Source organism: Glycine soja, chromosome 19 (genome assembly GCF_004193775.1).
Source record: "Glycine soja cultivar W05 chromosome 19, ASM419377v2, whole genome shotgun sequence".
In the NCBI taxonomy this organism is placed as follows: Eukaryota; Viridiplantae; Streptophyta; class Magnoliopsida; order Fabales; family Fabaceae; genus Glycine; species Glycine soja.
The window spans coordinates 48008364-48030498 of record NC_041020.1 but is presented as its reverse complement, the minus strand read 5'-3'; the positions used below and the strand labels follow the sequence as shown (position 1 = coordinate 48030498).

The 22135-nt window shown below is 33.6% G+C and overlaps 3 protein-coding genes across 3 annotated transcripts; 2 read left to right on the top strand and 1 right to left on the bottom strand.

Annotated features, from left to right (window-relative positions):
• Window positions 1–4465: 4465 nt before the first annotated feature.
• Window positions 4466–9151, top strand: LOC114400622. Its single transcript, XM_028363159.1, has 6 exons — window positions 4466–4824; window positions 4996–5100; window positions 5237–5295; window positions 5604–7364; window positions 7657–7801; window positions 8223–9151. Exons 1-6 carry the CDS (start codon window positions 4818–4820, stop codon window positions 8897–8899), a joined length of 2754 nt encoding a protein of 917 aa, XP_028218960.1. The 5' UTR covers window positions 4466–4817; the 3' UTR covers window positions 8900–9151.
• A 2964-nt stretch (window positions 9152–12115) lies between these two features.
• On the top strand, window positions 12116–13531 carry LOC114398103. Its single transcript, XM_028360247.1, has one exon. The coding sequence runs from the start codon at window positions 12267–12269 to the stop codon at window positions 13245–13247; it is 981 nt and encodes a 326-aa protein (XP_028216048.1). The 5' UTR covers window positions 12116–12266; the 3' UTR covers window positions 13248–13531.
• Window positions 13532–17423: 3892 nt separating this feature from the next.
• On the bottom strand, window positions 17424–21353 carry LOC114398435 (probable protein disulfide-isomerase A6). Its single transcript, XM_028360631.1, has 11 exons — window positions 21052–21353; window positions 20862–20946; window positions 20668–20765; window positions 20480–20535; window positions 19540–19657; window positions 19400–19427; window positions 19187–19278; window positions 18930–19086; window positions 18721–18845; window positions 18482–18581; window positions 17424–17740 (listed from the first exon to the last, which is right to left on the bottom strand). Exons 1-11 carry the CDS (start codon window positions 21213–21215, stop codon window positions 17675–17677), a joined length of 1089 nt encoding a protein of 362 aa, XP_028216432.1. The 5' UTR covers window positions 21216–21353; the 3' UTR covers window positions 17424–17674.
• Between the last annotated feature and the right edge of the window lie 782 nt (window positions 21354–22135).

Sequence of the window (22135 nt, the reverse complement as noted above, 5' to 3'; positions counted from 1 at the left end):
AATTAGTAGTATTATTTTTAACGAGTGATTTTTAGGTGTAGGAATTAATTAAAACATAATTACATGAACATGATACAAATCAGTGATTAAAAAAAAAGAAGCAAAAACAAAAAACTAACAGTGGAAAATATTACGCAAGTTGTGGAGAGGTTATATGTTCTATATATAATTAGTGGAGGGTGGTGGGTTAAATTAAGGGCAAAAATTTACTGGCGGCGTGTATTACGGTTAAGTAGGTTAAAACAGAAAATAAAACATATATGCATGGCATGGTGATAATCATGACGTTTAACATTCCTTTCCACACTCATTTCGGGCTAGAGAGATGTTTCACCCTTCAACCTGATCTGTTTCATACTTTCCCTATATAAAAAAAGTTTTCTTGGAGTTTTTGAATTTCAATTCCTCTCTTTCTCTCTCTTCCTCTTCGGAGAAGAGAGAGAAAAGAGATAATTAAACAACAAATACATTTTTCTTGAAGAAAAAAAGGATATATATATATATATATAGGGTGATTATATTGATTAGAAGGGAGAAATATATATAAGGTTACCCATCATAAAGAGATGGAGGGGATCCAACACCACTACGCTCGATCCTGCTCCTATCTACACAAGGTGAATGTGAAGAGCATGAACAACGACAACAAAATGTGGGTTGCGAGGAGCACCACTACTCCCTCAGCTTTGTATTCCAATGAAGTAGCATCTGGAGAACATTATGGCCCACAAATGGCGGTGACCAAGCCATCGAGCACATGGTGGTGGAATGAGGCTGAAAGGAAGAGAAAGCGTAGAGTGTTTAAATACAAGTTGTACGCAGCAGAAGGCAAACTCAAGCATTCTGTCAAGAAAGGGTTTCGCTGGTTAAAGATCAAATGCATCAAGATCGTAAGCAATCTCTAGGTCTACAAATTGAGCAAAGGGGCAATGAAATGAAATGCATGCATGCATGGGATGGGATGGGATGCAATAGGAGATCATCTTTATCTTTGTGCATGCATATTTGTTATCATTAAGAGATATATATGGTGGACTCTACCATATGGTTTCAAATGATGAAATACAAATTCAAATGTTCTTAATTTATTGCATGCATATGCTTGTGTTATCTTTATGTACATTTCCCCTCCTTTTGAATTAGCTCTTCCAATTAATTTGTATGTTTTTCAGCTTCTCTTCCTTCATTCAATATATGATCCCTTACATCTCATGATGATATATATATAATTTATCTGGGATTGATGTCGAATATTAACTTTATTGATATTGATGGGATTCAGAAAATTAATCTGACTGATTCTGTGGGACATATATATATGACTCTAAGATTTTTCATGCCAGAGCATTGCGATTGAAAAGTATTTGTATATTACTTTTTCTTCATATTATTGGCAGTTTTTTTTTAGCTTATTGGTGGCCTTCTATAGGTCAAATTTTAGCTTGTCAATATACATTATTATAATTGTTAACCAATTAATGTTATAAAGGTACCGATTAAAAAATTAAAAAAATTATTATATAAATCATACAAAAACATAAAAAAAATTATAGAGAACGAAATTTTTTGTTTCTCAATAATTTTACTTAAATTTCATAACCAATATTTTTAGAATAATGATTAGTATTTTTCATATATTATGGGTCTTATCTGTTGATACGATTATTGGTGCACATCTATACGAACATTGGGACTTGTTGTTGTTCCAATCTATACAAATGGCATTCTAGATTTTTGGAATAGGCTACGAAAGGTTGGAATGAGATGTCCAAATCCACAAGGAAAATCGGGCAAGCCCAAATTTAACTGGCTAAGAATGTTAGGGTGTGTTTGAATTCGTGGCCAAGTCAACTCAGCAGTGACAATTAATTACTTCTATGGTAAATTCATCATGATTAATTTTCTACCACTAATTAGCCAAACACACTATTAATAAATCAAGCCAAAGCAACCGATGAAAAATGACTTTTCATAATGGATAAGTAAAAATTAAAATAATATTTTTTGACACATGCATTTAGCTGAAGTTATAATGGTAGTTACCCTGCCACCCTAACATATTTTACCCATTACTGGTTGGGAAATAATTTATAACTATTAATAAAGACAACTGTTCCTTTGGTGTACATATTTTTTTTTATCTCTAAATTACTCCTTTTATCTTTCATAAACTTTTAAAATATGAATGCTGTCACTTTTCTTAAAAAAACTATTATCATTATTTTCTTTAACTATTTTTTCGTTTTTTTTTTCTGTTTATTTTTAAAAATAAAGATAAAGGCACAAAATATTTCTCTTTCAACCAATAATTTGTAATTAGAAAAGGTAAAAACAAGTGAATTTGACGGACAATTTATAGTTTTTAGAGGCTAATTTGACATTTTAATAGTTTTAGATGTTAAATTAATACTATATATTACAATTTTAGAAACCAAAATAACTTCGTTTCTTGTAGGAGCCTCTATAATTGTCTTCTAGCCTGGGATTCTGTTGGTACTTTCTTCTAGCACAGGGGTTTAGTTTAGTCAGAAATTTGCTTCTCCTAAAGTGAAGGATATACGGATCCCATGAAGTTGGAAAAATAAATGCAGGGGTGCAGATGAATCTTATCATGATTTTGTTTTTTTGTTAAAATATGATAGTCTTTATACTTTAAAATTCCTAGTTTTAGTGTCTGTATTTCGTTATGGTCATTTTGATCTCTTGAACTTTACTTTTTAAACAAAGTGTTTTAATTTAGTCTTTCAGGATAAATACTATCAAGACTTTTTTTTTAAAAACATTCTTTTAAAAGTTTAGGAACAAAAATATTCAATGGTGAGTTCAAGTACTAAAATTAAGAATCATACATAATTTTACAAAATAGCATAAATATATTTCCACTTTTTTTTTTTATCTAGCCTTATTATGTATATTGAACGCAATAACTAAAAAAGTATGTTTAATTTTTTATTTCTTAAAGTAATCATGAGTTTGGGTCCAAAGTACTCCGTGCTCATATATGTAGACACTAATAAAAAGGTTCTATAAGAACAAGCTAGCATTCAAAGTGAGTAAATAAATATATTTTATTTTTAAATTTAAATAAATCAAAGTAAATTAAGATTACAATACACTTTCTAAATGAAATTGAAAATAAGTATACTCTTACTTTAAAACAAACGTATTTTTTAAATGCTCGGAAAGTAAATTTTATTATCTATATTAATCCTACATAATTCGACCAAAATTATTTTATGTTAAAAATAGTCGTGATCATTGAAAAAGCATAAATTTTGTAAAAGCATTATTCGTAAATGATTGATCACACTTTGCCAGCTGTTTAATTGACTTAAATAAGTATATCATATCGTAGTCAACAGAGATTAAATATGAAACACGAATCTAATCTTAAATTTACGAAATCATAAAGGTACAGTTATAAGAATATACTAACATAACACGCGATGCAATCCCTCTAGTGGTACTATTTTATTGCAACCATTTTAAAGAATGATTATTCAAAATAAAAATAAATCAAATATGTTTCTCAGGTTAAGTTACTACGTACCCTACTCCATCATTAGGCTGACGTTAATGGGTATTTGTGTTTGGCGAAATTAATAAATAAATTAATTAAAAATTACAAAATTATTATTTTTTATTTGTAGAAACCATTAAAGAAAATATCATAGATTTACAATAACTTACATATCTTATTCAATCAATTAATTTAACTCCCTTAACAAATTATAAAATTAATTTAAAACAAGACGTTGAAATGTTGATATATTAGGTAATTAAATTTAAAATGCTTGGTAAAACTAGATACTAAACTAACTGATATGATAAGTGAACAAGTGTAAAAAAAGACATTTGATTAATTGACCATAACTTAAAAATGGGTAACTATATATATGTATAATTTTTTATATTTTAAATTATTTATCTTCTTAAAAATTAGGATATCAATGTTTTCATTTTATTCTCATTTTAAAATATTTTTAATAAATTAAATGAGACATTATAAATGAATTATATTATAATTTGGATGATTTATGCTATAAAAAATTATATTTAGTGAGAAAGAGGCTGAAAGAGTTTTAAGGATTTTTAAACATAAAATAATAAATAAAGATTTATAATAAGACTGTAAGGATAAAAAATAAAAAAAATAAAAGCTCATAAGTTTAAACATTTTACGAAATAAAAATTTAAAAATACTACAAATTAAATAAATAAACTTATTTATCAATTAAACATTTTTCTTACTTTAGTTAAATAAGTTAGAATGTGATTACTTATTTATCCTGTGAAATACACTTGTACACTCTCCGGAGGGTTTGGTTTAATTTTTTTTCAAAATTTTATTCTTTTCAATTCAATTTTTATTAGAATTAGAAAAAAGGTAATTATTTAATGATTATTCTCTTGGATAAAAACCGAAGCAAAACTTTTTTATCCCTCCATTATTTGTTTGTTTTTAATTTGATCCCTCCACGAAGACCCAACCCAAGTGGCACACCCCTCTCTTTCGCTCTCTCAACAATCGCAGATTTTTCATTTTTCTCCCACTTTTCTTGTATCTCACTCTCACTCTCAACTCTCAGATCTTCTTTACATTTCCATGCTTTAGTTATTTTCTCGGAGGAATAGAGAGGCAGAGCAACTAAGGGTTGTGTTGCCCCTTTTCAGAAATTGTTGTATTAATACCAAAAAGTATGTGCATTGGATAATGGGTCTATGAAAATAACTCAAAAAATTGTTACTTTCAACGCAATTGTGGTTGCTGATTCTCGTGCAGCAAGGAGCTCTTTCATTTTGAAAATGGGGCTCTGATGTCTGGTAAGATTTCGATTAACTGTTCTTTATCGCTAGTTTCTTTCAAAATGTTTATTGATTTTGGGATTAGAGAGTTGGGTTTTGGAGTTGAGGGAACCTAATTGTGAAAAAATGTTAACTTTCACTGGTAACTCTATGCGGGTTGATGATGTTGTTGTGTTTTGCCTGTGATAGGAAAACGAGAAATGGAGATGGAGAAAAAACGTTCCAAAGGAAGCTTCCTCAGCTTGTTTGATTGGAACTCCAAATCTCGAAAGAAGCTGGTCTGGAACGATCCTGGTAATATTAATGCTCTTTTTTTTGTCATTGTTTGCTTGCCATGTCCACCTATTGAATGAATGATGAATATTCTTCTTCAGTGCTTTTGTTGCTCTCTTATGTGCCTATTTTAAATGTTTCTGTTGCAATAATGTAGAGGTTCCAAAGCAAGGGAAGGAAAATGTGGAGAACTTACCGAAGTCACAGCTCACTAGGGTGTGAATTTCTTCCACTTTTTGTACTCTGCTTGTTATTTGTTTTAATTTTTACACTTTGGTATTGTTTGAATAAACTTCTCTACAAGTATTTATAGGAGAAGAAAATAAGAAGGAAAAATAAATTAGGCTTTTCTCATAATAAGTTTAAATTAACTTATGCACCTCAGCTTTTGGAGAAGTTAGACAAGAAAGCTTCTATAAAAGTTAAGTTTACATGTACTTGTGAAGAAATTTATCAAAACAGGACCTTTATGTGTTGGATTATTTGATATTAATTTGCCTTTTGATTTATTGCAATTGTTTCAGAAAAAGGTGGATGAAATTGGAGAAAGTCCAAGTAACATTCAAAGTTGTGATTTCGACAGCACCCTTTCAATTTGTAGTGATGAAGGATGTGGGAGTAAAGCCCCTGGGTTAGTAGCAAGACTCATGGGTTTGGACTTGTTGCCAGCTGCGGCAGTCACTGAGCTCTCCTGCACTTCATTGTATGGCTCTAAATCTCATGGAGCTTCTCATTGTAATGAGGGTGCTCTTCACTCAGCGGATGACTTTTGCCCTGCAGACTACATAAACACACTGCTTAAGCCAGAGAAGTCTTCTTTGGATGCCATGGAATCAAGGGCACGAAAAGTGGAAAGCCTTCCAATAAAGAGATTTCAAACTGAAATGTTGCCTCCAAAGTCAGCTAAAACCATTCCAGTTACTCACAATAAACTGTTGTCTCCTATCAAGAGTCCTAGTATTCTGCCACCAAAAAATGCAGATCACGTAATGGAGGCAGCTGCTAAGATAATTGAGGCAAGCCCTCGGCCATATTTGAGGAATAGAACAACATCAACCGAGCCTTCATCTGTTCCCTTGAGAATTCTCAATTTGAAAGAGAGATTTGAAGCTGCACAATATGCATCCATGCCTGGAAAGCTTGTGAATCTGAGCAATGCCTATCCTGCAAATGGCAGGCTTAGTGAGAGGAACAGTAATTTGTATAAATGCACTTCAGCAGTCAAGGGTTCAAGAGGTTCAGAAAAGAATAGTTCTTGCCATTTAGCCAGTAAAGGAAAATCAGTTTCACTTACAGCCAAAAACAATGCTCATAGTAGAGATACATTGATTTCAAATGATGATATTCCATGCATGAAACAGAAAGAGAAGAATGAGATAAAGTCAAATCAACTCTCAAGGAGCCACAAACCTAGTACACAAAAAACTATGCAGCAGAGGCCTTGCTCAAGCCGGAATAGCAATGTGCTTGGGCAGAACAATCAAAAGCAAAATAGCATGACTGCCAAGGGTAAATCAACTTCAAAAATAGATTCTAATAAGCTAACAACACGAGCTTCATCTTCAGAAACTTCTGGAATAAGGAAGACAACGAACAAGGGTACTATAACTGCAAATATTCAACCTAAAAGGTCAAGCACTAGGGCAACTGACAACCAAAAGCAGTTTTCAAGATCCAAAACAGTGAGTATTTCCCAGAAGAAAAAGATTAGCAAAGATGTTCATGAGGGAAGAGGTCCTGATAATGCAGTAAATAATTTTGGAAGTAAGTCCATTAAATGCAATTTTACGACGGATGGAAGTTTTGATCAGGATGCATTTAACATGATAGAAAGCAAGGATGTTATTTCATTTACATTTACATCTCCCTTGAGGAGAACTATGCCTGAGTCATCATCCTCTACCGAGCAAGTGATGGGAACCAGAAATAGAATTGATGTCAACTCTCTTGGGCATAGTGATAATCTTTATCCCAAAAAATTATCATTATCTCCGCCAGGGCAACCTATGATAGATAGTGATGCTTTAAGTGTCCTGTTGGACAAAAAGCTGCAAGAATTGGCATCTAGAATTAACTTACCTCAATGTACCTTGGCCAGAGAGGGGTCTTCTACTGGTTTGAGATCTAGTGTGCAAGATCAAGTTCCCAGTGTGTCAAGCACCACGCCTAAGGAACAAAACAAAAGCTTTTGCAGTGACCTGTCTAGTGATAAACTGGATAGCATGCATAACTCTCATTATTGTTCAAGTGATGATCCAGTGCTTAACATGAATCAGCAACTGCAGGTATCTCATTTCATTATGTTTTCAGCTTCATCTATTACAGTTTTCAGTTCAAGTATTATCATTGATATAGCATGTCAATTATACCTGCCATCCATTAGTCAAGACAATAATATGTTGAGGTTGAGAAAAGGAATGTTGGGGATGCAGATCACAAATTTCCGTTGATTTGTTTGAGATGGTCCTAACATAATTTATAGAAACTGATTTTACAAATTAGGTTATTTGCTATTTTAAATAATCTTTGAACTGAGAAGAATCCATTTGCTTATCTTTGTATTCAATCACTGTGCAGACATCAGAAGTAAGTGAAGATCCTAGCTGCAGTAGCAACAGTGAAAGAGGAAATGATCTAGTTTGTTGGCATTCCACTGCTGTTGCAGGTTTTGAAACTCCTTTTGTCTGCGAAAGTTACTTGGATAGTGAAGACAGTGCATATGGTAATGTTTTAATCTTTATCTATTCAATGCTGGTGAGCAAAATTTGTTGCAATCTTAAAAAACAAAACAAAACAAAAAAACTCACAATATGTCTAGCTTTTACTTTTTCAGTAAGAAATTTCATCAAGCTTTCAAAGAATTGAGGAATTATTTTTGCTTTTTGTGGGGAAGTGGGTAACTCTTGAACGACCTTTGCAGATGGTGTGGAATTATTCTGAATTAATTTGGAGTATTTTATTATTATTCTTTTAGAATAAAATGTCAAATATCCTTTATGCTGTGTGTGTGTATTACAAATTTGTTATATATTTGTCATTCATCAATGTTGGGTCATAGAAACAATTTGTTGCATTGTCTCAGCATGAATGCACTTATCTATGAAGTTGTAATGCCCATCAGTTTCTTCCCTTTCTCTTTTCAGGCAGCACAGTTTATTCATCCACACAAGATGAAGAAGTATCTAGTTTTTCCCAGATAAGCGAACCTGTATCACTTGAAAGTGAGGTGAAAGGGTCAGAGGAAAGCTCTTCCCCATTGGGGGGCGGAAAAATGACCATCAAACAAATAAGTGAAATATCAAATTCTGTTGATTTTAAAAGATCAAGGAACACGGTACTTGAATACGTACATGATATTCTTTGCAATGCAGAGTTCATGGCAGAAGAATTTGTCATGGGTCAAACAAGTGCACTCATAATGCCAAATGTCTTTGATCTGTTGGAGAATCAGCATTATGGAACAGAAAATTTCGGAGAAGAGTACTCTATGCTTGAAAGGAAGGCTATATTTGACTGTGCGAGTGAGTTGCTGGAGTTGAGATGTAAGGAAGCTTTTGTTGGAACATGCAAAGCATGGTCTGGATGGATGATGTTAATTCAGAGGAAGAGCTGGATGGCAGAGGAACTGTACAAGGAATTGCTGGGTTTTAGAAGCATGGAAGAGGTAATGGTGGATGAGCTTGTCACCAAGGACATGAGCTCTGGATGTGGGAAATGGCTTGACTTTGATGTTGAAGCATTTGAAGAGGGTTTAGAGATTGAGGGGGACATACTATCTCATTTGATTAATGAATTGGTTTCAGATTTGTTACTTGTCTAAACCCCTCCCTAAGTGGCTTCCATTTTTTGCAATGTATATCATGAGTGTGAACAAAAGGATTGGTATCATTAAAATTCTTAAAAAGAAACGCGGAAGCGTCCGTAGAATATAATTTAATCAAATCCCCTTTAGTGTTTTCCATTTTACAGTAATATTTTTATGACTTTTTAGCAGTAGAATTCCTGTTGAATGGTGAGTGTTATTGCATTGGAAAATTTATATGCTGAAAGTTAATGAAGTTCCCTTTTCAGATGTCTTGTTGAAGTATTTACACAATTATTTGAAAAGATTGATAGTTTGATACAGGATTCATAGTATTGACAGAAAAAACAGTGTTCGAGAATAATGAAATACAACCAGGGGTGCAAGGGAAATGAAGTGGAGATAGTTAGATATAAATGGTAAAAACCTGTGTGAATATACGATGATATTCGTGGATGAATTCTAAACCTGTGTTTATATATGTCAATACGTGCAGTTTCGATTGCCAAGGGATTCAATCGGTCTTGTTTCTAATTGTGGCCATAATTTGTTGCTAAGCCTCAAGCTTATGGTTGTATACTCCCTAGTACTTATATAAATGAAAAATATTTTAATTTAATTAGGCAAAATCAAATTCACTTAATAATATCTTCTGAATAGTTCATTTTGTTTACACTCCTTCACACCTATTGTGAATGGTGTGAACAAACTATTTCTCTTTATATCCTCTACATTCTGCCTTGTCACTGCTGCAGCGAGTAAAAGACAAAATCAAAGTAGGACTAACCAACCAACATATCATGTTTCCAAATGGGCCCATGGCTCACTTGGCCTCAAACATTATTAATAATCACATTATTAAGCATATGAAGGGTAAGATTTTATTTTGATCGAAAATGACACCATAGATGGACCAATTGGAGCACTTGGCACATGGCTTCTCTCGTGTGAGAAAGAGCCGGTCTTCTACACTTTGATGTTTGTATTGAGTGGAGTAGAGTGAGGATGGGAAATAGGTTATCCACGTTATTTCGTATATAATTGGTATGAGTTTCATTGTGTGATGTACAATGTCATCAAGCCTCGTATGCCATAATTGTGTGTAACAACATAGCACGTGGTTTCTTCATTATTTCCTTGTTTCAACCTTGAGCCTTTCCCTTTCCCTACTTGTAAGTTGTATCATGATCACATCGGTGTTACTTATACACCTTGATCTCTCGCTTTCCTCTTCTCAAAATCACTCATTGCTCAATGGAAGAATAGTAAGATTAAACTATCTTGAACGAGTTGGAGTCACCATATAATATATACAACTCCAAACAAAATGTAATATTTTTCATTTTATAATTTTAAATAAAAATTTATTAAAAGATAATAAGATTTATAAATATATATTTTCTATTTAAATTTTATTGAACACAATTTTTAAAAATTTTAATTTAAAATTTTTCAAACATAAAAAGTCAATAACTATATATGAAAAATAAATTTGTACCAAAAAATATACATAAAACAAATAAAAAAAAATCAAGAAAGCTAATATTCTCCCCCATGCCTTCAGCTTCAATGTTTTGAAATTATCTAAAGCTTGCACATACTATAATAAGCATACTAATACAATTAAATTTTGGAATTTCATTTGTTTGAGTTTCTTCCATCCTTTATTTCTTCCCAGTTTAAGTTTGATTCGGCTGGTATAGATGTTAGGTTTGTTTTGTTTCTTTTGGGCTTGTTCCGCTTTGCATTTAGAAGAAAATTACTGTGAATGAAATTAGTACACATTTTGGGCAATTGCTTCCTGTGCTTCTTTTCTTGCTATTTCCACATCCATTTTTCGAATATTCCAATGCTGTCCACCATGGAACCTCCGTCTGAAAGTCTAGGCCCTCCTCCATCACCATTCACCGCAGTTGCTTCTGCCACCATAGGTGCCCTCCATAGGTCACCGTTCATTGCTTTTGCGTTGAAGCAATTGTTCAAGGTAAGTTCCATTTTTTTTTAGATCTGGTTATAATTCCAAATTGAAGAATCCGGAATAAACAACCAAATTGAGCACTTCTGGATTGCCCATTTTAAAATTATGCATACATAATTTCGAAACAAGTGATTCCGGAACCAAAAAATTAATTTTTAATAAGTTAATTTTAGAAAGCAAACATTGTAATAATTTAATTTTTTTAAGAACTAATTAAATAATTAACAATTTTAAAGTTCTAATAATACAATACATATAATCTAGGTGGATAAAATTGAGAATTTTCCTGTTTATAAATCACTATAATAGTAGTTGTTAATTCCTCACTTACGAACAACTTCGGCAAAGGATGATAATCGTATAGTTGACTTCTTATCTCAATTTCGATCTATTTTATATTTGTATTACTTCACTCCAGAGAAAAAAAATTATAATAGAAGATACATCAATATCAAAGTCAACATCATAAACATAATTGTTTTTGGTTAGAGTCCAAATCAATTAATAAAACTTTCACTTTTGTTTCACATCTATTTGTTTTTCCACTAATTAGCTATTTACGTGAACTGCTTGAATGAAAAATAAAATTTATAAAAACAAACACAATGAAGAAATAGGAATATCGATAATATCAATAAATAAAAATTTAAACAGGACGTGAAAATTCTAAAAAGTAGTTTGATGGACGATAATTTCCAATAGTTTTAGTTATATGCATTTTTAGTGTTAATTTTACATTATTGATTAAATAAAAATTATAAAATTATTGTTAATACAATTTTAAAAATAATTATTATAAAAAGTCAATAAAGTTGTTACACAAAATAGTTTATAATTTGTTGCAACCTCAAATTTTTTTTATTTTTATGGGTAAGAATCCAACTTAAGTAAAAAAAAAATTACAATAATTCACATACATTACTTAATTAACTTATGTAGACTTCTTTAATTTTTAACCTCATGTCTATTATCAAACTAGGATCACTGCATTTGAAAATGTTTATAAATTATTTTAACTTCAACACTTAAATAATCTAAGACTATTTTAGTGTATCGAAAGTAGTTCCTTAATACGTTAATACGAGAGAAAAATATTTATAACCTATTCGTAACCTTAATTCGTAAACCATGAGAAGCATTTTCGATGTACTAATACATAAGTTGAAGGATATAACTCAATTTCTAATTAATTGACTTAATAAAATGTACTCTATTACACACAATGGCATTGAAGGATATAAAACAAGAGTAGGAAGGGTAGTTTAGGGACGTTGTAATATCTGTTGTTGTGTTCTGTTAATATTGTTATAGTATTTATTTATTGTCATCGTTATTTTTCTGCACTGGTCGTCGTTGCAGTTGCAGGCTTTTGCACCTTCCTCTCTCTCGGGACAAGAGAGCAGAATAATGGAGGAGCTCCAAACCCCAAGCTATAATGGCCAAACCGAAAACCCAGACACTCTCCTCTTCGAAGACATTGACAGCACCTGCTCCACTCCCTACGTCAGCGCCCCTTCCAGTCCCGGCCGGGGACCCATCTCCGCCGCCGGAGGAGGGTTCTTCTACAGTGCTCCGGCTAGCCCAATGCACTTCACCATAACCGCCGCTTCCACTTACACACACTCAGCCTCTTCTTCCTCGGAAAAAAACTCTGGTTGCGATTTTGAGTTCTCGGCCCGGTTCGTTTCTTGCGGGTTTACTGGTTCCGGTTCGATGAGCTCGGCGGACGAGCTGTTCTTGAACGGTCAGATCCGGCCCATGAAGCTCTCGACCCACTTGGAGCGGCCGCAGGTCTTAGCTCCCTTGCTGGATCTCGAAGAAGAGGGCGAAGAAAACGAGGAAGTTGAAGCCGGTGTACGGGGTAGAGATCTGAGGCTGCGCGACAAATCACTCCGCAGAAGGACCAGATCCCTGTCACCTCTTCGGAACACGCCGTTAGAGTGGACGGAGAACGAGGAAAAAACGGAAAAGAAGGAAAACGTGGACCCTTCCGTTTCGAGCGGAAGTGGAAGGAGTTCCAAGAGGTGGGTTTTCTTGAGGGATTTCTTAAGAAGCAAAAGCGAGGGAAGGAGTAATAACAAGTTCTGGTCCACTATTTCCTTTTCCCCCGCCGCAAAGGACAAGAAGCCCCAAAATCAGGGAAATGGGCCGCAGAAGCCCAAGAAGGTCGCCGGAAAGCCCACTAACGGCGTCGGGAAGAAGCGAGTGCCGGCGGCGTCGCCGCACGAGTTGCATTATAAAGCCAACAGAGCGCAAGCGGAGGAGTTGAGAAGGAAAACTTTTTTGCCTTATAGGCAGGGCTTGCTTGGGTGCTTGGGATTTAGTTCCAAAGGTTATGGTGCCATGAGTGGCTTTGCTAGAGCCTTAAACCCCGTCTCTTCCAGGTAAAAAAAAAAAATGTATAGATATCATTGTTGGTGTTATTTATGTTTCTTCTATCGTTTTTGGAAGCTTTACGATTATCACTTCATATTGTATCTTCCATTCCACGCGGTGCATGAAACGTGAGGTTTCTTTTTTCTTCCTTTATGATCCTTGCGTAGATGCTCATAAACAGTGTACAATTTTTTAAGGGTACTCGCAGCATGTTATTTTTCTATTTGCGCTTGCTGTGCAGTTACTCCACTCGAGTTTATATGTATTCACACTAGCTAGCCATTTCTAGTTTTGGAGGAACTTGAAATCTTCCATTTTGATATCTTCTCAGCACTTGAGAAAAAGAACTTGCTCAGTTTTTATTTTCTATTATTTTAGTTATGCTTACAGCGTGTACTTGTACTATCACAAGAGAAAGAGAAGCGTTACACTAATAATAGCGTGAAGGGAAGGTCCCAGAGGAACAGTGTAAACACAGTTCAAAGATGTTTCTAGTCTAGCTCTAATAAGCAGACCCACAATTGATGAAAGATGGTTGTGTTTGTTTGCATCTTTCGTGTCCTAAACTTTTTGTTGCTTACGCAAATTGTGTATCTGTCGGGACTCGGAATAGGGTAAACAGAGGAGATGCCCAAGTTTGCCCCTTATAGGATTATCTGGTTGGGGTGGTTGGTGGGCATAAGGTGTTGCAAGTAACACACTATACTTATTATGGCCTTGTGATATTTGACGTAATTCTATTGGGTTCGGTTAATAAAAATAAGAGGTTGCAAACCTATGTGCGACAAGGTGCTTCTTAAGATGCGGACATAAAGTAGATTGAGATTATTTCATAATGAATTGCCAATAACTTTGAATGGAACCCATATAATGAGTAAAGGCTAACAGATGTATATATTTTTTTCTATATTGTCTTTTTTATTCTACCATTCTGATGTTTGTTTCCCTCAGTTTTCTTATTCAAACATATTAGTAGGAAAAGTGAGAGTGAAGATAAAATGTAGTTATAACGTACGTTAACTTTTCCTGCTAGTCAGCTACCAGTACCATCAATTATTTAGATTAACTACCAAGGATTATTGGGTGATCGGAAGATTTAGAAATGAAAGTCAATGAGGCCGGGCCCAAGTACTTGATAAGCTTTTTTTTTTCTTTCTTTGATGTCACTCTCGATCCATTAATTTTTAGGCTTATTTTATTTTGATACATAAGTTTTAAATATATAATTTTAGTCTTTTATATTTTTTTAAATTTTATTTTAATATTTTTTAATAAAAATTTCATCAGCTAACTTTCAATTTTAATTTTCAAATTTAATGTGAAATAATAACGGTTAAAAATGGTGACTATCTTTATTTTATTCTTTTTTTTTTAAAAAAAAACCCACTAAAAACACTTGACGACACCACTCACCCACAAAGTTCTCTTTCTCTATACCAGAATTTTTCAATGCTAATTACTCCTCTCTTGCCATCTCTAATATGTCACTCATTTCACCACTTTCCCAACCCCAATTCCTTCATGTGAAATACTCTCATAAGAGCCTAGGCGCACGCACGAAGCACCAACATGGAAAAATTCCTTGAAAACTGTTGGATGAATTTGTGGATAAAGATGGACGATTTCATGATCAGAGTTTGTGTTTTGAATTCAATTTATGAAAATCTTATCTAATCTTCATTCGCCATGGGTTCTAATTTTTTGATTGCACTGATTTTGCCAACTTTGTACTATTCCAAATACGGTACGCTTTCATTGTCCAACGTTACATCTACTATACAGTGTCGAATATCCTAACAAACAATAACGCGGGAGAAAACGTGCTTCCCACCTAAATCTATCTGTTCATCTTAACGTTTCCTTTGAATGACCTACCGCTACCAGCCTTACCTGTACCTAGGATTCTTGTATTCTGCCAGTGCCTCCACGCTCATTTTACCCCCTTCCCTTTATATATATATATATATATATATATTTGACAATGTTTAAATATTTGTCTATAATTCACTTAATTTTTTTTCTAGTAACCACAAAATAATGATCATTTATAAAAACACTATTTTTTCATCCCGTCTTTTATTAAAAATCGAATCATAACGATCTATCTATCGAACAACTAAATAAATAATATCTTAAATATAAAAATCCTAATGATGTCAACCTAGATCCCAAATAGTTCAAGTTTTTTTTTTTTGAATAACAATTTTAGCTCGGGTGTTGCTAGGTGCACCCGACACTTAAAGTGAAATGACAAAAAATACTCTTAATCCGTAAGCCATTTAAGTTGATCCGTAAAAGGCTTACGGATCAACTTGATTCGTAGAAGTCTTAGCCTTTTACGGATCAAGTTCATCCGTAAGACTTCTATGGATCAAGTTGATCCGTATTGTTCCGTAAAAGGCTTACGGATCAAGTTGATCCGTAAGTCTTTTACAAATCAACTTGATCCGTAAGTCTTTTACGAAACAATACGGATCAACTTGATCTGTAGAAGCCTTACGGATCAAGTTGATCCGTATGCTTAATATCAACATACAGATCAACTTGATCCGTATCAACCTTACGGATCAACTTGATCCGTATAATTTACGAACCACCCTCACACATACCCATCACAAATGCAAAAAAAGCGCAGGAACAACAGTTTTATTATTTTTTAAAAATGTTGGGTGCACCTAGCAACACCCTTTTAGTTCTTATACCTTTAAAAGTATATATTTTAGTCTTCATTTGGGTTTTAAAATAAATCATAACGGCTAAAATTATATTTAAATCCTACAATAACTTTTTGTTTGGGCAAAAATGGGGTTAGTGTCGCAAAACACGGACTGTAGCCGAAACCCTCGAGATTATGGTAGTAGATCTCTTTTTGTCTGTTTGCGGGCAATAGGGGAAAGTGTAGTGTGATGTTGAATAATATCATAGCATAATAAGGTGGGGGGCCCTCCACTTCAACCTCCTCTGTGGGACTTATACCTTATAGAAACAGCACTAAAAACATGGTAACGTACTAGTTCAGTTCAGTATGATTGGGATTTGGGATGAGATGAGATGAGATGGATAGCATGTGAGTTTTTCCTCACCCCAGGGCCAGCTGGTACTAGGCCCTAGCCATGTCCCAATATACGTAATTTTACTTGTAATTACTGTATTTTTGCAAACAAAGACAAAATAATGGTGCCAACGGAATAAGAGAGGTAGCCCGCAAAGCTCCCCAGCCCCAAAAACTAGTGGGGCAAAGAGGAAATGAATCCAGTATTGTAAAAATGTCAAATATTATATTTTTCATTTTCTTTCAACAATAGATGTTCCCAGTAAGAATCTTTTTGGATCTGAAATACAGCGAAAACGAAAATCCTTACATTTGATTAACATTGAGGATCAATCTCACACACCTTAACACATTTTTTAATGTAGTGACTGGAATTTATTCAAATTCACATTTTGATTATTTAAAATTAATTCTACCAAAATCTTAGCAACTGCAAATTGTACGACAGCTGCTGATATTGAAGCACGAACATGATGGAATTCAAATGCAACGGCAATGGTAATTTGTAACCTATCATAAATAACAAATTGTATAGGCAACAAAAGTATACATAAAATATATTGGAAGCCCGCACCCACCCTAGGGAAACATCTCTGGAGGCCAAAATTTGTTTTTACATTATAAGAACCAAAAAAATGACTAGTTGCTATTGACGTCTAATACTAGATGCTATGAGTTTAACCTAGCTATCCAGGTGTTATTAACTTCATCTCCTTGATTGACTGGTTCATAACATAAAGACATGCTGGCAAACAAGATTTCTGCTGTTTGATTTAGGGAATGAAAATATTAGAATTAAAATCCTATGAGACTCACAAAATTTCTTTCCTTCCTTCCTAAACCAAACACAACCTTTGGATAAAGAGAGTTTTTCTTACATGTGGGCTTGTAAGAGTTTTTTGACAAGGATAATCACATTTCAAGACAAATGCTAGCGATAAAACCAGCTCAACAGAATCACAAATGCCTTAAAAGCATTAGTTAAGAAATTTAAAGTAAAAATGTTTTTATTAGGAGACAAAAAATTGTATTGTCCATGATCTTTTTTACGCTCTCCTATGATTTACACAATATTTTTTCCTTTTAGTTTCTTAACCAATGTCCTAAGGACACTAGAAAAAAAAAAGGAAAAGAAAGGGCTATAACAATCTCTAAATTAAACTTGAGCCTGAAGTCAATATACGTTTTGAATATGATTTCTCAGATGCTACTTTTGCTTTAGTTTTACGACTCAGTACATGATCAGTGCAAAAATGCGCGTGAAAGAGTGCATATTTATAGGAAACGGTCATCAAGAAAACTAGGGTGATAACACCTAGAAACTCAGGAATTACAAATCATATCTCCTCGCTGAACTGAAAGAAATGGCTCTTCTATCACAGGAAGATCAAGCAAAGATAGATAAGATGTTCTTCTTGAGAGTGAATTCATCTGCTTTTGCTGGGCTGACTGACTGCATCAGAAGACAAAAAAATTCAAACATGGATCAGACGAGTAATCCAAATTACTATGCTAAAAATGAAAGTTTTTTTACTTGTGCTAATTGATTACTTAGAATGTTATAAAACCATCAGACCCTTAACTAAACCTTAAACAAACAAAAATTACGAGAACAGTGCCATCATTTACATACATCATCACAAGTAGCACCGTACAATGAAAGGATATATTCATTGCAAATTGAAAATTTAATAAGCATTTGGAAAATTGAAATCAAGAAAATTGAGTACCTAAATCAAGAGACCAGCTTATAGTATGTATAATCTGATATTCATAAACCTAAAGGATCGACTTTGGTCCCAAGCATCTTATTTAAAAAATATAGTGAGTTGTAGAAAGTTACATAAAAAAAAAATCATTATCTTGTTGCTACACACAGTATATAGTTTCTTGTTGGTTCAACAGAATTAAAGAGCAAAATATATAAGAGGGCATGCCCAGAAACTTGCAATCATAAGATTTGATCTGTAACTAAAAAATTTGCATGTTCTTCACTAGAAAAATACTGAATTAACACAACTATATTGTTTTTAGGCGGTTGCTTCATGGTTTTATGTCAGTGGACATGGGACCTCCCATCCCATGGAGTGGAACCACGGTCCAATGAATCTGACATGATGATATGCACGTTTCAAGTGATCATAGTAGTCTCAGATACATTTGTGATATTTAACATGAAAATGTGATAAATTACCTTCTCAAGCATGCGCTCAAGACGTTGAATTTCATTCTTTGCATAGTCTGCACCCTTTTCCATACCCTTCTTAGCAAGTTTTAAGTAAAGGTCGCCATGTCTGGTACAAACAAAAAAGACATCTAAGAAAATCATACAAATAAATATTTATAAATTAAAGATAGACGTGTGGGTAAACAGTTAGGGCCTCACAACACAATTCAAAATAAAACCTAAGCAAACCATAAAGCCGTTCAAACCTGGCAGAAGAACCTTTAAGCTTCTTAACTTCCTCCTCAAGCCGGGAATATACTGCCTTCTTCTCATTACTGTCGGCACTCACAAACTCCTTCACCAAGTCATCCAGAGATGCTATTATACCAGCCTACACAGAAAGAATAATTCAACCATTCAGATATGAAGTATACCATTATGGTTTCTATGATTAGTAAACACATGTTTAACTAACTTTAGAAGTAAGCTGCCCCTTCCCATCACGGTAGGTACCACATTTCTCATTGATGAATGCTACAAAATCATCCAAATCACGGCCACCGTCATAATTTTCACCAGCTTTGTTGCTCTTTGGGAAAAACTTCAGTGTAGGATAGCCACTAACACCATATCTGTATTGGCAAATTTTCTAAATTAGGCACATGCATTTCTTAAATATGATACCAACCTAGTTTAACTAGAAGATAAATCAAAATATGTCACTGTACTCACTTCTCAGCCAAATCTTTATACTTGTCGGCATCAACATTGGCTATAACTACATCTTTATCCAGGTTAAATGCTGCAGCAACTTTTTCATAAATCTGAAGAAACAGTATAAACTTTATAAGGATAGACCTTGACATAGTTACAATCACAAACAGGTGAAACTCTACAATAACCATAAGCTATAATAGAAGTCTAAGGACTGAAGAACATCCTTACAGGGGCAAGGGCCTTGCAATGACCACACCTGGAAGACATAATTAAATTTATCAAGAAAAATATTGAAAAATTTGAAAATGAAAAAAATCTAACTATATAATAAAGTTTTGACAGATCTCTATGGTTTATTCTATACTTACCATGGTGCATAGAATTCCACCAGAACATCTTTTGTTTCATCGAAGACAACCTCATCAAAGTTATTTGGAGAGAGAACTACCACACTGGATGCAACAGAAGCTATCTTCACATTTGTACCTGCATTAACAAGATGTTTGATGTCAATGCCAAATCAACTTAATATTATGCAAAGAAATCTTTGAAGAATTGAGAAACACTATAAGTGCTAGAAAAGTGCTAATAACATACTCTCCATTCTCTAACTGGAGTTATAAGGTTGGCTTGGTGGTTGGGAATGGGGGTTTAAGAGTTGAAGGGAGAAGGGCTGAAGAGGGGGAAGAGGTCATGGGTTTGAATCCCCCCCCACCAACATTCTAACAAAAACTAACAACTAACATTGGCTGATAAAGAAAACATATTCTCTAATGCACTCCTCATACACTCTTTATTATTGACTAAAATTTATTAAAAACTATAAAATCATAAGTGAGACACAAAATTTTGTTCAAAAGAGAGTGCTAAAGAATGAGTTGCTAGAATTTCTCAAAATGCCCTGCAGAACAAAGAATGCATGACAAGCTATCATGAGCATATTACAATAGAGACACTGAACAGGGTGGCAATAAAAGAGGAAAACAACATGGGATGGTTATATTATATTTCCAATTATTAGGTACAAATGCATGAATGCACCTGCATCATTTCGTTATAAATAGATGCAAGGGGATGCAGGTTAGCTTTCCCAACACGAGCACAAAAAAATAAAATAAATAAAACCTTCTCTTCAACATTCTTGAAAAACATTTATAAGTTCAACATTTCAGGGAGTGCATGTTTATTGATACTCCTCAAATCTCCTCACCAAATAAAAAATAAGTAATTCAAAATATGCTAAAGTCACAAGCTTGTTTCAAAATACACATATTGACATCATGCAAATTGGCAGTACAAGATAAACACCTGCTTCAATGTTCACAAACGCAGCAAGGGCTTCTGCAGTACGTGCACCTTCATACCTAGAGAATTCAATCAAATGTGGATATCAGATGCAATGAACAGCTACAAGTTAAGAACAGGAACACATTTCTAACATTTTCTATGGTACAAAAAAAAAGTGTGAAAGTAAAGGAAATGGGCAAAGTGCTCACTTTTTAGGTTCTAGAGATCCCTTAGGAAACCATTGAATGGTAGGGTAACCAGATACCCCATATTTACCGCAAACGCTTTTATGTTCATCACAGTCCACCTATCAAAATATCCTAAAAATATAAATACACTTTTGGTCCTAAAATAAAATAAATTACATTAAATCTCATTCAAAAAACGACAGTGACCAACCAACCTTGGCAATCAAAACGGACTTCGTTTTCTTAAAACTCGCTCCGAGCTGTTCGTACTCCGGGGCAAGCCTTTTACAGTGTCCACACCTGAAACGAACAAAAAAAAAAAAACAATTTGCATTTCATAATTCTTTGTAATGGAAATAATAAAATGGAGGCGCGTGAGATGAGAGCAACGCGATTCGCGCGTACCAGGGAGCGTAAAACTCAACGAGAGCGGCGCGATCCTTGCCAACCTCGTTTTCGAAGGTTTCCTCTGTGAGTGCAACGACGTCGTCGGCTGAAGCCGATGAGAGAAACATCATCAGAGCAATGGCTGCAATGCCCAGCATCATCGTCGTTTTGGAGCTCCACATTGTTCGCTTAGCTTTTTCTCGTCGATCTCTGTCGATATTTTATGTGAACGATCCTCGCCTACCTCTCTCTCTCTCACACACACACACACTACTCTTTCTTCAGCGTAAAGGGAACATCAACGCAATTAGATCAAACCCGTAAAAAATTAAGATGAAGTCCAGTAACACATTATTTTAACTCACTCTTTTTAACGTTTTTTTTTTTTTACTAACCAAAACAAAACAAAAAAAATATGAGTGAAGTTTTTTTAAATAAGACATAAAGATTACATATTTTTATAAATTTTAGTCAAATTTAATCAATAAAAATATTATATTAAAGTATAGACAATTTTAATTATGAATTTTCAAAATATTAAATACATTCATTTTTATATCTGATATTTATTTTATAGAATAAAATAATAAGAAATTATATAATATTACTCGTGTCTTATTAGTTACTATTTTTCAAAATTAGAACTGAGAATTAATTAAATGGATTAATTGTTTCCAAAATGTATTAAAAAAAAAAAACTAAGAGGTATATGCAATTTCTATGTGGTGCCTAACAAATCCTCTTCCTACCAAGTTGCGCCAATCATAAACTATTTTTTTCTTCAAAAAGTTGAAATGTGGTTAAGTAAAAAATGGTTTTAAGTAATAAAATGATTTTTTTTTTATCCCTATCAATCAAACTCAAGTATCAAGAAATTAATAATAACTTACACATATTATTTAACTAATTAAGTTAAATTCCCTTGAGAATAATTTTGACATTGTGTTTAAAGTCAAATTAAAGTTGTAGATTTTTCTTGAATAAATTTCTGTATAAGTATTTCTATAAAAAAAACAATAAGAATAAAAAATATTTTTTCCCATAACCTAAAAATATCCTATGAGAAAAACTATTTTTTATCTACAAGTACTTATAAAAAAAC